Source organism: Ovis aries, chromosome 3, assembly GCF_016772045.2.
Source record: "Ovis aries strain OAR_USU_Benz2616 breed Rambouillet chromosome 3, ARS-UI_Ramb_v3.0, whole genome shotgun sequence".
NCBI lineage: Eukaryota > Metazoa > Chordata > Mammalia > Artiodactyla > Bovidae > Ovis > Ovis aries.
The window spans coordinates 397,741-410,717 of record NC_056056.1 but is presented as its reverse complement, the minus strand read 5'-3'; the positions used below and the strand labels follow the sequence as shown (position 1 = coordinate 410,717).

General features: G+C 60.4%; 1 protein-coding gene across 2 annotated transcripts; it reads right to left on the bottom strand.

Moving 5' to 3' along the window:
• Positions 1-1,069: 1,069 nt before the first annotated feature.
• Positions 1,070-11,242, bottom strand: ZMYND19 (zinc finger MYND-type containing 19). Of its 2 annotated transcripts, XM_042245310.2 has the most exons (7): positions 11,050-11,133; positions 10,395-10,513; positions 9,738-9,797; positions 8,850-8,956; positions 8,119-8,259; positions 1,629-1,809; positions 1,070-1,490 (listed from the first exon to the last, which is right to left on the bottom strand). In XM_042245310.2, exons 2-7 carry the CDS (start codon positions 10,398-10,400, stop codon positions 1,347-1,349), a joined length of 639 nt encoding a protein of 212 aa, XP_042101244.1. In that variant the 5' UTR covers positions 10,401-10,513; positions 11,050-11,133; the 3' UTR covers positions 1,070-1,346. The 2 variants fall into 2 exon arrangements, with proteins under 2 accessions (XP_042101244.1, XP_027821825.1); XM_027966024.3 differs by lacking the exon at positions 10,395-10,513 and having other exon boundaries at positions 11,050-11,242.
• Between the last annotated feature and the right edge of the window lie 1,735 nt (positions 11,243-12,977).

Below are 12,977 nucleotides of genomic sequence, written 5' to 3'. Positions count from 1 at the left end.
CATGACTGAGCGACTTCACTTTCACTTTTCACTTTCATACATTGGAGAAAGAAATGGCAACCCACTCCAGTGTTCTTGCCCGGAGACTCCCAGGGACAGGGGAGCCTGGTGGGCTGCCGTGTATGTGGTCGCAGAGTCGGACACAACTGAAGCGACTTAGCAGCAGCAGCAGCTAACCACAGGGGAGTCAGTGCTGGTCGGGAAAGAGAGACCGGCTGGAGGGCCAAGCTGGCCACTCCCCCAAGCACACAGGTGGGACACACAGCCTGCAGGCCAGCGCTCATCCCAGGAGCCTGGTTCTGAAGGCGAATCGAGCACACGCGGCCCCAGGATGACCCCAGGATGACCCCAGGATGCTGGCCGCACAGCACTCCCGGACCTCAGGCCAGCTGTGGTCTGCAGGACTGCCTCTCAGAATCACAGATATCCTCTTCCCCAACAGTTTGCTAAGCCCCCTGGCGGTCTGGGGCACCTGGAGCAGACCCCCTTGCAGCAAAGACTTGAACTTGGAAGAGGCACCACGGCCAACCTCCACGGCAGCCAGGTCTTCTCAGCAAAAACCCGTGGGCACTTGGGCCCCTTCCCTTGAAGAAAAGCCCTCCCTTGGTGTTGGGACTGAGGTGCCCGCCTGCTCCCCATCTCCTCAGTCCTGTTCTCCAGACACACTGTCCAAGAAGCCTCCAAGCTCTGCAAAGGCAGCCATGGAAAGTTCAGCTCACAGACCAAAGGCCACCCAGGAGCTGGCCCTGGTCAGGCAGGCACACGCACAGCGTCCCGGCAGACAGCGGGGAGCCTGGGGGGCCGTGTGGGGCTGGGGGTGAGCCGGGGCGGTCCAGGGTTGCCGCCACAGCCGCGTGCGGCCCCTGGGGGTGCTCAGCAAGGTGTACAGGACGCTGGGCACCCAGGCAAGCTTCAAGTCACGGGGGCCCCCCCGCCCTGAGTGCCCGGGGTGTGGGTGACAACGGCGGCCCCTGCTGGCCGCCGGGTACGCGTCTCCCGAGCCTGGGGGCAGCCTCGCCATCTGTGCCCACGGACGCCGCCTGAGGCAGAGAGCAGAGCACGGCCAGGGTGCGGGCGGCCCCACTTTACTGTGCCTGCTGTCCCCCGCCCGCCTTGGCCCGGCCGCCCAGTGAGCGTTACAGCAAACGACCCGATTTGTACTTCTGAACCCTCCCGCCTTCCCCCCCCAAAAAAACTGTACATGAGTTTACAAACATATTAACATATAAATAATGAGAAGCGTCCGGCAGGCCCTCCCAGCTGTCTCTGCTCCGGGGGAGCCTCTGGCTGCGGACGGGGGCAGGGGCAGTGCAGGGGGAACCCCGGGCCCGCCGGCGGCCGCCGCGTCATCGCTCGGGCTCCAGCTCGTGCGGGGAGGGGCGCCGCTTCTCCCGGCAGTGCTTCTTGTGGGCTGGCCAGTCCTTCTGCTGGCACTGCGAGCCGCAGTAGCGCGCCACCTGGCAGCGCCCGCAGATGTTGAACTCCCGGAGCTGAAAGGACACAGAGGAGCCCGGGGCGGTCACGCACGGTCCCGGGGGGCCCGGCCGCCCGCGCCGAGGCAGGAGGGCCCGGCTCCGGCCGGGCGGCCCGCGGGGAGCAGCGCCGCCCCGGGCGCGGCCGGCACGCACCTGCCTCTCCATCACCGTGCAGGGGGGGTAGTGGCACTCGTAGTAGGCACAGGACGTCTCCTCCTCCTCCACCACGTCCCCGTTGGCGTTGTAGTACCGCGTCACGCTCAGCACCGGGAACTGCTCCTCTATGGGGTCTGTGGGCAGCTGCTGAATCGCCAGCCAGTATAGGCTTTGCTCCCTTAACAAAAGAAACGGGGTCTCAGGCCCCTTTGGCCAGGAAGGGGCAAGGCACGCAAGTTACAGGAGGTGACCCCAGGGTGGACCGGCTGCCTCCCCTTCGCAGGACACCCCCCCCCCAACTGTGACCAACAGTCTGACTGTCCTTTGGCCCACCGGCTCACCTCCCCATAACACCCAGGATTCAGCCTGTTCCTCTCTCACTAAAAGGCACAGGAAGGGCTGTGTGTGTCTTGCCCCTCAGTCTTCCCAACACCGTGAGAGCCGCGCACACGACAGGCTTGGAGACCACGTGGTTTCAGCTGCAGGCTCAGCCCGCCCTGGGCAACACCAGGCCACCTCTCTTCCTGCTCGCAGCCCCAGAGGTGCTCAAATCTGCCCCTGGAGAGACCTGGGGATCTGGGTGACCCACCCTCTAGGTGCTGCAGCTACTCTCCACCCCCCGACGGCTTCTCTGCCTGGACGGGGCCAGAAGCTCAGAGCTGCCCACACCTGCCCCACCACCGCAGGTACCAGCGGACGGGTCAAACCCAAAGCAAGGAGCAGCCTACCCCTGGGGCCGGCCTTCAAAGGAGGCACCTGCTGCCCCGCGAAAGCAATGGGGTGGGTGCTCCAGCCCCTCCAACGCGCCTGCTGTCTCTGGAGGCCAGGCCGAGAGGGACTTGGATAAAAACGGAAGGGTCTGGCACAGCACTGGGAATCTGCTATGCCCGCGCGCTCAGTCGTGTCTGACTCTGCGACCCCATGAACCCCCATGAACTCCCATGAACTCTGCGACCCCGCCAGGCTCCTCTGTCCATGGGACTCTCCAGGCAAGAATGCCGGAGTGGGTTGCCAGGCCCTCCTCCAGGGGGTCTTCCTGACCCAGGCAGGGACTGAACCTGTGTGTCGTGCACTGGCAGGTGGGTTCTCTGCCACTAAACCACCTCAGTAAACCTGTACTTCAGCTTAAAAAAGTTAAAAAAAAAAAAAAAGGCCTAAATGTAAGACCCCAAACAGCAAAACTCTCGGAGAAAACCCGGGACAAGGCCTCGCAGCATCAGACACGCAACGACCTGGGGCGCGGCAACAAGGGCACGGTGACGGAAGGAAGAGAAAAGGCTCGTGAGACAAGGTGTGGAAATCAAGTATTTCGTGCATCAAAAAATCCAGTATTTTGTGAAACAAGGTGTGGAGACTCAAGTCTTTCGTGCATCGAAAATCCAGTAGAATACGGCCATCTATAGAAGGGGAGAGAACATTTGCAAACCCTGCACCACCCTGAATAGAGAGCTCTGCAGCTCAACTGAAAAACCAAGTTTTGAAGAGAGATTTCTCCACAGGAGACACACACAGGCCCAAAAAGCACAGGAAACGACGCTCAGCATCACTGACCGTCAGGAAGACAACTCAGAACGGCAGCGGGGCCACCTCGCACTCCTGGGACGGCGTCTATCAGCGACAGAGAGCACCACGTGCTGCCACGGGCCTCCGCGCTGTGGGGGGGGGGGGGGGGGGCAGAGCGCAGACGCCGCGGACAGCAGCCCCGCGGCTCCTCCGAGGGAACGGCACCGCCGCCCGGTCCTGCGATCCCACTTCTGGGCGCCCTCTCAGGAACCGAAAGCAGAGGCCAGAAGGGCTCTTTGTACCAGTGGGTCCACAGCAGATGAGGGAGGAGGCAGCCCAAGAGCCCGACGAGGGGGAGTGGATAAACCAGGTGTGTGCGCGCATACACAGGCGCACACACGCACACGCGCGCACGCGCCTATGCGCACGCGCGCACACGCCTATGCGCACACACGCACACGCACGCACACACGCGCACACACGCCTATGTGCGCACACGCCTATGCGCACGCACGCACACGCCTATGCGCACACACGCACACACGCCTATGCGCACGCACGCACACGCGCGCGCACGCCTATGTGCACACGCGCGCGCACGCCTATGTGCACACGCGCGCGCACACGCACACGCGCGCACACACACAGTGGAGTGCTACCTAACTAACCTTAAGAAGGGAGCTCTGACACAGGCCGTGATGCGGACGAGTCTTGCGGACGTGCGTGAGGAGGCGTGAGGGAGCCAGACCGGAGGACGAGTGCCGCCAGCCCGCTCCGCCGGGATCAAGGCCCGCGGCTGGTGGAGCGGCGGGGCTCGGGGGTCTGGGGGCGGGGGTGCAGCGCTCTGTCAGGGCACAGCTGCCTTTGGGAAGAGGAGACGGCTCCGGAGGCCGTGGTGGCGGCGGCTGCACCGCACTGCAAGTGTGCTCAACGCCACAGAAACACACTCGAAAGGGGTTAAGCGGCGTCAGCCGTGTTCTACCACAATACAAAGGTTTCTTTAAAGAAGCAAGGGGTGAGAGTAAGGGTGGGGGAGAACGCTGGTGCTTCCCGAGCTCCTTAGTGAGGCCCTGGAAGGCCGACGGGAGGGGAGGCTCAGCCCCAGCCGGCGTCTGAAGACGGGAAGGGAGGACACTGCTCCTCTGCCTAGCGCACATTCCACCTGGCTGGGCCACCCTGTGCCCACCGGGGTGACGCCAGGGCAGCAACCAGGGGTCCGGGGACCCCCGAGTTGAAGGGGCCGATTCCCACCACGAGCTACCGGGCAGAGGCCACGGATGAGGCGGGAGGGCACATGGCACCGGGCGGCGGGGAGCTCAGGCCGCCCTCAGGACAGCTGGGCCCCAGCACGTGCGGGACTGCGGACAGGCTGATCGCTGCTGGCAAGCCACAGCGACCCTGACCAGCTGGTTCCTGGGATGACCGACAGGGAGGGCCCTCGGGGCAGGGCCCCAGAGCGCTGTGAGGCAGCATGGGGCCATCCCCCGGCGGCTGCAGCGGTCCGCGGCAGAGCTGGCCCAGGCCCGCCGTGCTCTCGTGCGAGTGCTGAGCCACCTGCCTGCCGACCGCTCAGCCGCCCCTACACTCGTCCTGATGACACAGCCTTTTGTTTGGGTTATTTTATTTTTTTGCTGTGCCATGCAACCTGTGGATAGGAATAGGCGAATGGAATTCCGATGACCATTGTATCTACTACTGTGCGCAAGAATCCCTTAGAAGAAATGGAGTAGCCCTCACAGTCAACGAAAGAGTCCGAAACGCAGTACTTGGGTACAATCTCAGAAACAACAGAATGATCTGTTCGTTTCCAAGGCAAACCACTTAGCATCACAGTAATCCGAGTCTATGCCCCAACCAGTAATGATGAAGAAACCTGAATTTGAACAGTTCTAGGAAGACCTACAAGACCTTCTAGAACTAACAGCAAAGAAAAGCTCCTTTTTATCATAGTGGATCAGAGTACTAGAGTGGAAAGTCAAGAGATTCCTGGAGTAACAGGCAAGCTTGGCCTTGGAGTACAGAATGAAGCCCGGCAAAGGGCAACAGAGTTTTGCCAAGAGGACGCACTGGTCACAGCAAACACCCTCTTCCAACAGCACAAGAGGCTGACCCACACATGGACGCCACCAGACGGTCAGCACTGAAAGCAGACTGACTGTAGTCTTTGCAGCCAAAGATGGAGAAGCTCTATGCAGACAGCAAAACCAAGATGGGGAGCTGACTGTGGCTCAGATCATGAGCTCCTTATTGCCAAGTTCATACTTAAATTGTAGAAAGTGGGGAAAACCACTAGACCATTCGGGTATGGCCTAAATCAAATCCCTTATGATAGTACAGTGGAAGTGAGGAACAGAGTCAAGGAGTTAGATCTGATAGACCGAGAGCCTGCAGACCCATGGACGGAGGTCTGCCACGCTGCGCAGGAGGCAGTCACCAAAACCATCCCCAAGAAAGAGAAATGCAGCAAGGCGACGTGGTCGTCTGAGGAGGGCTTACGGAGAGCTGAGGAAGGAAGAGGAGTGAGAGGCAGAGGAGGAAAGGTACACCCAGCTGAATGCAGGGCTCCCGAGAAAAGGAGAGACAAGAAAGCCTTCTTAGGGGAACAATGCAAAGACACAGGAAACCAACACGACGGCAGGGGCTGCAGAGCTGGGCAAGGGAACTGGAGACGCCGCGGGAACAGCCGTGTGAGGGGGCTCGATAAGGGGCGGGAACGCCAAGGGCCCAACAGAAGCATAAGAGGCCAAGAAGAGGCGGCAAGAATACGCAGAAGAACTATACGAAAAAGGTCTTCACAACCCAGATAATCACAATGGTGTGATCACTCACCTAGAGCCAAACATCCTGGAGTGTGAAGTTACTGGGCCTTAGGAAGCATCACCACAAACAAAGTTAGTGGAAGTGATAGAATTCCAGCTGGACTATTCCAAGTCCTAAGAGATGATGCTGTGAAAGTGCTGCACTCAATATGCCAGCAGAGTTTGAAAATTCAACAGCGGCCACAGGACTGGAGAAGGTCAGTTTTCATTCCAATCCCAAAGAAAGGCAATGCCAAAGAATGCTCAAACTACCATACAATTGCACTCATCTCACATGCTGGCAAGGTAATGCTCAAAACCCTTCAAGTGAGGCGACAGTGCATGAACCAAGAATTTCCAGATGTTCAAGGTAGACTTAGAAAAGGCAGAGGAACCAGAGATTAAATTGCCAACATCTGCTGGATCATACAAAAAGCAAAGGAATTCCAAACCAACACCTTCTTCTGCTTCATTGACTAAAGCTAAAGCCTTTGACTGTGTGGATCGCAACAAACGTGAAAATTCTGAGAGAGATGGGAATACCAGACCACCTTCCCTGCCTCCTGAGAAATCTGTATGCAGGTCACGAAGCAACAGTTAGAACTGGACATGGAACAGACTGGTTCCAACTAGGAAAAGGAGTACGTCAAGACTGTATATTGTCACCCTGCTTATTTAACTTACATGCAGAGTACATCATGAGAAACGCTGGGCTGGAAGAAGCACAAGCTGGAATCAAGATTGCCAGGAGAAATAGCAATAACCTCAGATATGCAGATGACACCACCCTTACGGCAGAAAGTGAAGAACTAAAGAGCCTCTTGATGAAAGTGAAAGAGGAGAGTGAAAATTTTGGCCTAAAGCTCAACATTCAGAAGACGAAGATCATGGCATCCGGTTCCATCACTTCATGGCAAATAGAAGGGGAAGCAGTGGAAGCAGTGACAGGTTTTATTTTCTTGGGTTCTAAAACCACTGCCAACAGTGGCCGCAGCCACAAAAGTAAAAGACGCTGACTCCCTGGAAGAAAAGTTACGACCACCCTAGACAGCATATTCAAAAGCAGAGACGTTACTTTGCCAACAAAGGTCTGTAGTGAAAGTTACGGTTTTTCCAATAGTCATGTATGGATGTGAGAGCTGGACCATAAGGAAGGCTGAGCAATGAAGAATTGATGCTTTCGAACTGCGGTGCAGAAGAAGACTCTTGAGAGTCCCCTGGACTGCAAGGAGATCAACCAGTCCATTCTAAAGGAGATCAGTCCTGAATATTCCTTGAAAGGACTGATGCTGAAGCTGAAACTCCAGTGCTTTGGCCACCTGATGCAAAGAGCCAACTCATTGGAAAATACTCCAATGCTGGGAAAGATTGAAGGCAGGAGAAGGGGGCGACAGAGGATGAGATGGTTGGATGGCATCACCGACTCAATGGACGTGGGTTTGAACAAGCTCCGGGAGACAGTGGAGGACCGCGGAGCCTGGCGTGTGGGGTCCGTGGGCCGCAGAGTCGCACGGGACTCAGCGAGTAAACGACAGGAATGCAACCTGTGGGCTCTGAGCTCCCCAGCCCGGGTTCACACCCGGGTTCACAGCCGGGCCCGCCGCAGCGGAAGCGCCAAGTCCTAACCGCTGGGCCACCAGAGCATCCCCAACCTTCCTTTCTGCTGATGAAACCACCGTCCTATCCCCAGCAGAGCAGAAAAGTGCTCCGAAGCAAGCAACTCCTCAGTGCCGCGGGCCGCTGCCGAGCAGTCAGTGTGCAGCCCTGGTGGCCGCTCCTGAGACCTCCAGGCGGTTCTGTGGCTTGCCACATCTCAGCAGGGGAGCCAGCAAGGGTCCTATTTTTGCTTCAGCCAAACTGGGCTCAGTTTCTGTCACTTGCAACCGCAAGTGTAGACTACCACAATCCCCAGGAGGATGAGAACCCTAACTAACTGTCAGGAGGCTCTGCCTCCTTCAAGAGCCACGTGAGGACCCCTTAGTCAGGATCAGGCTCTAACACTGGAGTCTGGACCAAGGAGGGGCGCAGGCTGCCCAGCTGACCTCGGAGGCACTGTCCTGCCTGCACACCTGGAGGGAGATGACCAGCACTCCCAGACCCACAGAAGCCGCAGAGCCAGAGCCGAGCCAGCCTCCCTTGGCAGCGAGCCTGGCGGGGCCGCACTGCCAGGCCCCAGGACGACCTACCTCTGCTTGCTGGAGGCCTCCTCGGCTCTGGGCCGCCAGCCCCACGGCACCAACTGCAGGTTGTCCAGGCGATTGTCCACAGTGACGGCGTTGAGATGCACCACCTGAAACCCAGGGGCGATGCCTCCCCTGTGCCGCTCCCTAGGAAACAGACAGTGCTCCAGACAGGCTCCCCGACCCCTCGTCTCAGCCACGCGCACTGAATGGCCCTTGGCCCATCGGGAGCACGGCTGCTGAGGGGAACCCAAGTCTGCCGGTCTGTGGCCCAAAGGGGACAGGCCAGCCCCTGGACTTGAGCGCTAGGCTCCAGGGAGCCAAGGTGGAGCCCCAAGCCACCTCGCACACAGCCTGGGGGACACCGCTGAGTGGGCCCAAGCACTCCGGAACCTCAGCGTTCACACAGAAGGGAGGACGGCTCTTCCCCGTGCCCCACCGCCAAGCTCAAAGGGACCTAGAAGGGGCCAGACTCCACCCGCCTCCAGAGGCGCTGTGGCCCGAGTGCTGGGAGCAGGAAGGGCACATGGCCTACAGACTCTCAGGCCACCCTGCCAGCGCCAGGGGACGCAGAGCAGCCATCCTTCCAGGCAGGGGCAATGACAAAGACGTGACTGGGAGGCCTGGGCAAGGTATCATCTGTCGACGAGGCAGAAGGGCCTCTGGCTGCCCAAGCCCCTCGCACCGCAAGGCTGGTGCTAACCCAGAAAGGGAAGCAGCAGCTTGGAAACACCTACCACAGCAGCTCATGAAGGAGCCGTCCCGACCCCCTCCCTCGGTTTTTGTCAAAGGCATATGCAAATATCTTAGCACCATTTCCATCTGCGTCTACTTCCATCCGGGCCTGAGAAGAAACAAGAAAAAGCTCTGTTAAAAAGCCTGCAATTCTCCACAACATTCCAAATTCCTCTTAGAAAAACGAAGGAAACAAGCCAGAGGGACAAAGGCCAGGCCTGTTCCTGGGACCTTGGTGGTCTCTGGAGGCTTCCAGACACGTGGCACGGAGAAGTACCCGCCTACATGAAGGCAAGACACACTTAAGAACCACTCTTTGCAAAATACTGTGGACGTGGACACAGGGAAATAAATCTCCCTACCCTTAAAAAAAAAAGTCCCTAATCCAGTAAAAAAAAGGTAAGCCCTGGAACAAGCAAGCATAAAAGGGTGAAGGGTGAGACAGGAGTGGGCTGGGTCTACAGGGTGGAGGGAGGAGCAGGCAGGTGAGGACTGGAGCCCAAACAGCCAGGTAAGAACAAAGGCACCGGGCCCTGCAGGAGGCCGAGGCTGGAGAGGAGGTGGGGCAGTCCTGGACAGTCTCCCTGGGCACAGCAGTTTATCCGACTGAACTCAATCACAGACATGGCACCATTTGTCTCTTTTTTGGGAAGAGCCTGCAAGCAACGTGGAAGTGAGAAAGACAGCAAGCATCACGGAGGCGGTGGGGGGGGGGGGTCCACACTGACAGACAGGTTCCCTGGAGACCAGGGTTCTGGACAGGGCTTCACCCGCCTGCTTGAGCAGCTCACATGCAAGGGCCTGCCTCACGTCACAGGGGTGAAGACCTACCCCTCATGACCCCCCTTGGCACGACCGTAGGCAGGCCAGCAAAGGAGCAGAATCCTTACCTCGAACGAGTAGCCCTCCACCAGCGGGATGTCCTGCTCATCTATCAGCGTATACTTGGTCTGGAAATTAACGTTTGAAGACGTCACATTTGGAATCAGCACAGGGCACTAACAGTAGGCAGGAGCAGCCCTCACGGGCTCAGAGCGGCCAATCCACCCTGAAGGCAGGCAGATGTGCCAAAGGCCGCTCTCTCCCCACTTAGCACAGCGCACAGCTGTGGCGCCAGGCCCCACCTGCCGTCTGCTCACGACTAGCCATGAGAAGTGCCTGAGAACTAACTGCTCATCCACTAAGCTGTGCGTGTCAATGTGTCCATAAGCCCAGTCCGAGACCACGGTGTCACAAGAATAGAGGCAGGGCCCCGGGATTGAAGCAGAATATCTGGAAGGTTCCAACCATCAGGCAGGCGGCACACAGGTGCTCATGGAACTGTCCCTCCTATCTCTTCGTCTAACACGTTCCAAGTAAAAGTTTTAAAGGATGGCATTACTGCAGACAACCGCTGAGTTGCAGAGATCGCAAGGCTAATAAGGAGCCCACCCTTCCGTAGTTAGAAAGTGACTGCCCTTTGCGGGAGGGCAGGAAACGGTCCCCGAAATGGACCAGTCTCACTTTCGCTTGGAGAGCTTTTTACTAGTTATCTGAACCGGCTTTACCTTCATCTGACTGCCTCTGCTCCTCTCTCCCACCAGAAGCTTCCGCCGCTGGTGATGGGAACAGGGTTCCCATCCAGGGTAAGGTCCGTGGCTGGTTCAGCTGCACGGCCGGCCGGCTCCTGGAAACAGCCAAGCCTCAATGCCCACAGGTGCCAGGAAGCCCCAGCCTCGAACACGCGGAGGGCGGGGCCCGGTAAGGGAGAGAAGCAGAGGGAGGCCCCGCTCGGCCGAGGCCAACTGAGGCTCAGCCCGACGGGGCCGCCGCGAGCAGCCCGAGCCCTGCGCGAAGCTCACTACGGACCCGCAGGGGCCGCCGGAGACCGAGCGCGCTGCCCCGGAAGGGCCTGCGCTCCCCGCGGCCGCAGGCACAGCCGCAGCCCTCGACCCACGGCGCACGGCCGGAGCCGGCACTGGACCAAAGCTGCCCCAGGAACCAGGCCGCCGGCGAACCTAGGGCCTGTGCCCGTGCGTCCCGCCGCGCTGGCCGGGCCCTGCGCCCCCAGCCTCGCACCCCCGACGCCGACTCCGACTCCCAGCCCGCGCCCGCGCCCCCCAGCGCCGCTCAGCCCCTAGCCTCACCCCAGCCCCGGCCCTCGGCCCCGGCCCGGCGCCCCACGCCTCCCGCCCGACGCCGGCCCCAGGCCGCGCCGCGCACCTTTCCGGCCACCCGGCCGAGCCGCACGATGCCCAATTTGAAGTCGGTCATGGCCGGGCCTGCGCTCGGCCGGCGGCGCCGCTCCCTCGGGAGGTGCCGGGGCGGGGCCGCGGCGCGCCGGGCGGGCGAGTGGGGGCCGGGAACGGGGCCAGGCGGGCGGGCGGGCGGGACGAGGCTGGGCCGGGGTCGGGCCGCCGCCGCCGGGCGCCCGCCGGACCTGCCACGCGCCGCCGCCGCCGCCGCCGCCACCACCGCCGCGCGCACCTCCGCGAGCGGAGCCAGGGGCGGGGCGCGCGGCGGACACACCCCCGCCCGCCGCCGCCTGGCCAATCGCGCGGCGCGCAGGGCGCCGGCCGGCGCGCGCCGCCACGCCGCAGCCAGTGGCGGGAGGGCGAGTGCGCAGGCGCGTTGGGGCGCGGCGAGCGCGCCGGGGAGGGGCGCGGCCGGGGGCGGAGCCTGCGCGGCCGCCCGGCGCTACGTCAGTTTCGCGGGAAGCTTTGTGCGGGAGGGTGCGCCACCCGCTCGCAGCGCAGACCCCCGAGCCCGGCCTCGGCCCGCGCAACGGGCGGTTTGGCTGGGCACCCTGGGCCGTCCGGGCCCTGCAGGTCGGGGCTGGCTGCGGCTCCCTGTGACTAGTCCCTGGACAGAGGGCTGGAGGCCGGGGTGGATTCGCGGATCCGGAGTCCCGGGGCCCGTATGACTCCGTGGCTGGGTCCAGTGCCCTCGGAACGTGGGAGCCCAGCGAGCGCTGTTGGCTGACCGGGAACTGCGCCCGCCCTTCTCCCTGGCCGCCTCCGCGCATGGGCCGGGATCAGGATCCCATAGCCCATGCCTGTGCGACACGATCCTTCCCTGGGCTTCGAGAAGGGGCGCTGAAAAGCCTGCTCCAAATCCTTCCCGAACAGGAACTCCCAGACCTGACGATTCGGGGTCGGGGGTTGGGGGTATACCTGTCTCCTGGCAACCACTCCAAATGGCTCTCGCTCCCAACCCCCAATGAAACCGCTCTACACCGGTGCACCAAGCAAACCCCTGCTCCTGTTCTAGCGAGGGAGGCAGAAAAGGCCCATGACCAGCGAGTTACTCGCCTTGTTAGAAAGTGATCAACGCTGTGGGGAAACGAGTAGACCAGCATCAGGGAGTTGGAGGCCCCGGGAAAGTGGAGGCGGGGTAGATCTCACTGCCAAGTAACCTGAGCAAACTGGGGGGGAGAGAGCGGGTGAGCTCTGCGGGCTCCAGGGGAACAGCATCCCCAGCAGCGGGGAGAGCCCAGTGCCAAGGCCCTAATCTGGCCCCAGCTGGGCGTTTTTGAAAAGCGGAGGCGGTCTCTGTGAGCCAATGAACGCATCAGAGCAACAGGGCACATGGCCAGAGAGGTGGAGGTTGGGAAGGGTGTGGGGTCTGGGGAGCACTGTGACTTTTACACTCAGAAAAGGGAGCCATTGGAGGATAGGAAAGGAGGAATAGCTTTTTAGTGCATCATGGCAGCTGATGCAGACAGTGAGGGAAGGGTGGGAGCAGGCAGGACGTTTAGGGAGCTAATGCAAGCTTACCCGACTAAGAAATGATGGTATTGGGGCCACCTTTGACGGCAGTCAGGATAGCCCTGGTTATGCTGCAGTAACAAACAACCCTAAATTGTCAGCGGCTTAGCAAGATAAAAATATATTTATTCCTCATGCCACAGGCTAAGGTTATAAGGCAATCGGATACCTGAGTATAGACTGATGTTCACCAGCGTATTTCTCCTACTTAAAGCTGTACAACTGGACGAGCTCACCATGGGAGGAAATGCAAATAGAGGGGGAAAGGTTGAGCCCTGCGTATTCTCATGCTAAGGGGGAAGGGAGGCTGGAAGGAGGAGCTGGTCCAGAGCATGAGGATGTCAGGTAGGAGGGGAGCCAGGAGAGGGCAGTGGGCCAAGCGCT

What these genes read in the sequence shown, in the direction of transcription:
- ZMYND19 (XM_027966024.3), bottom strand. Translation starts at nt 11,100, where the DNA reads ATGACCGACTTCAAATTGGGCATCGTGCGGCTCGGCCGGGTGGCCGGA. An exon ending in GAGGCCTCCAGCAAGCAGAG is followed by an intron (nt 1,810 to 8,118) that starts GTAGGTCGTCCT and finishes TCTTTTGTTAAG; the next exon opens with GGAGCAAAGCCTATACTGGC. An exon ending in GCACGGTGATGGAGAGGCAG is followed by an intron (nt 1,491 to 1,628) that starts GTGCGTGCCGGC and finishes GTGTCCTTTCAG; the next exon opens with CTCCGGGAGTTCAACATCTG.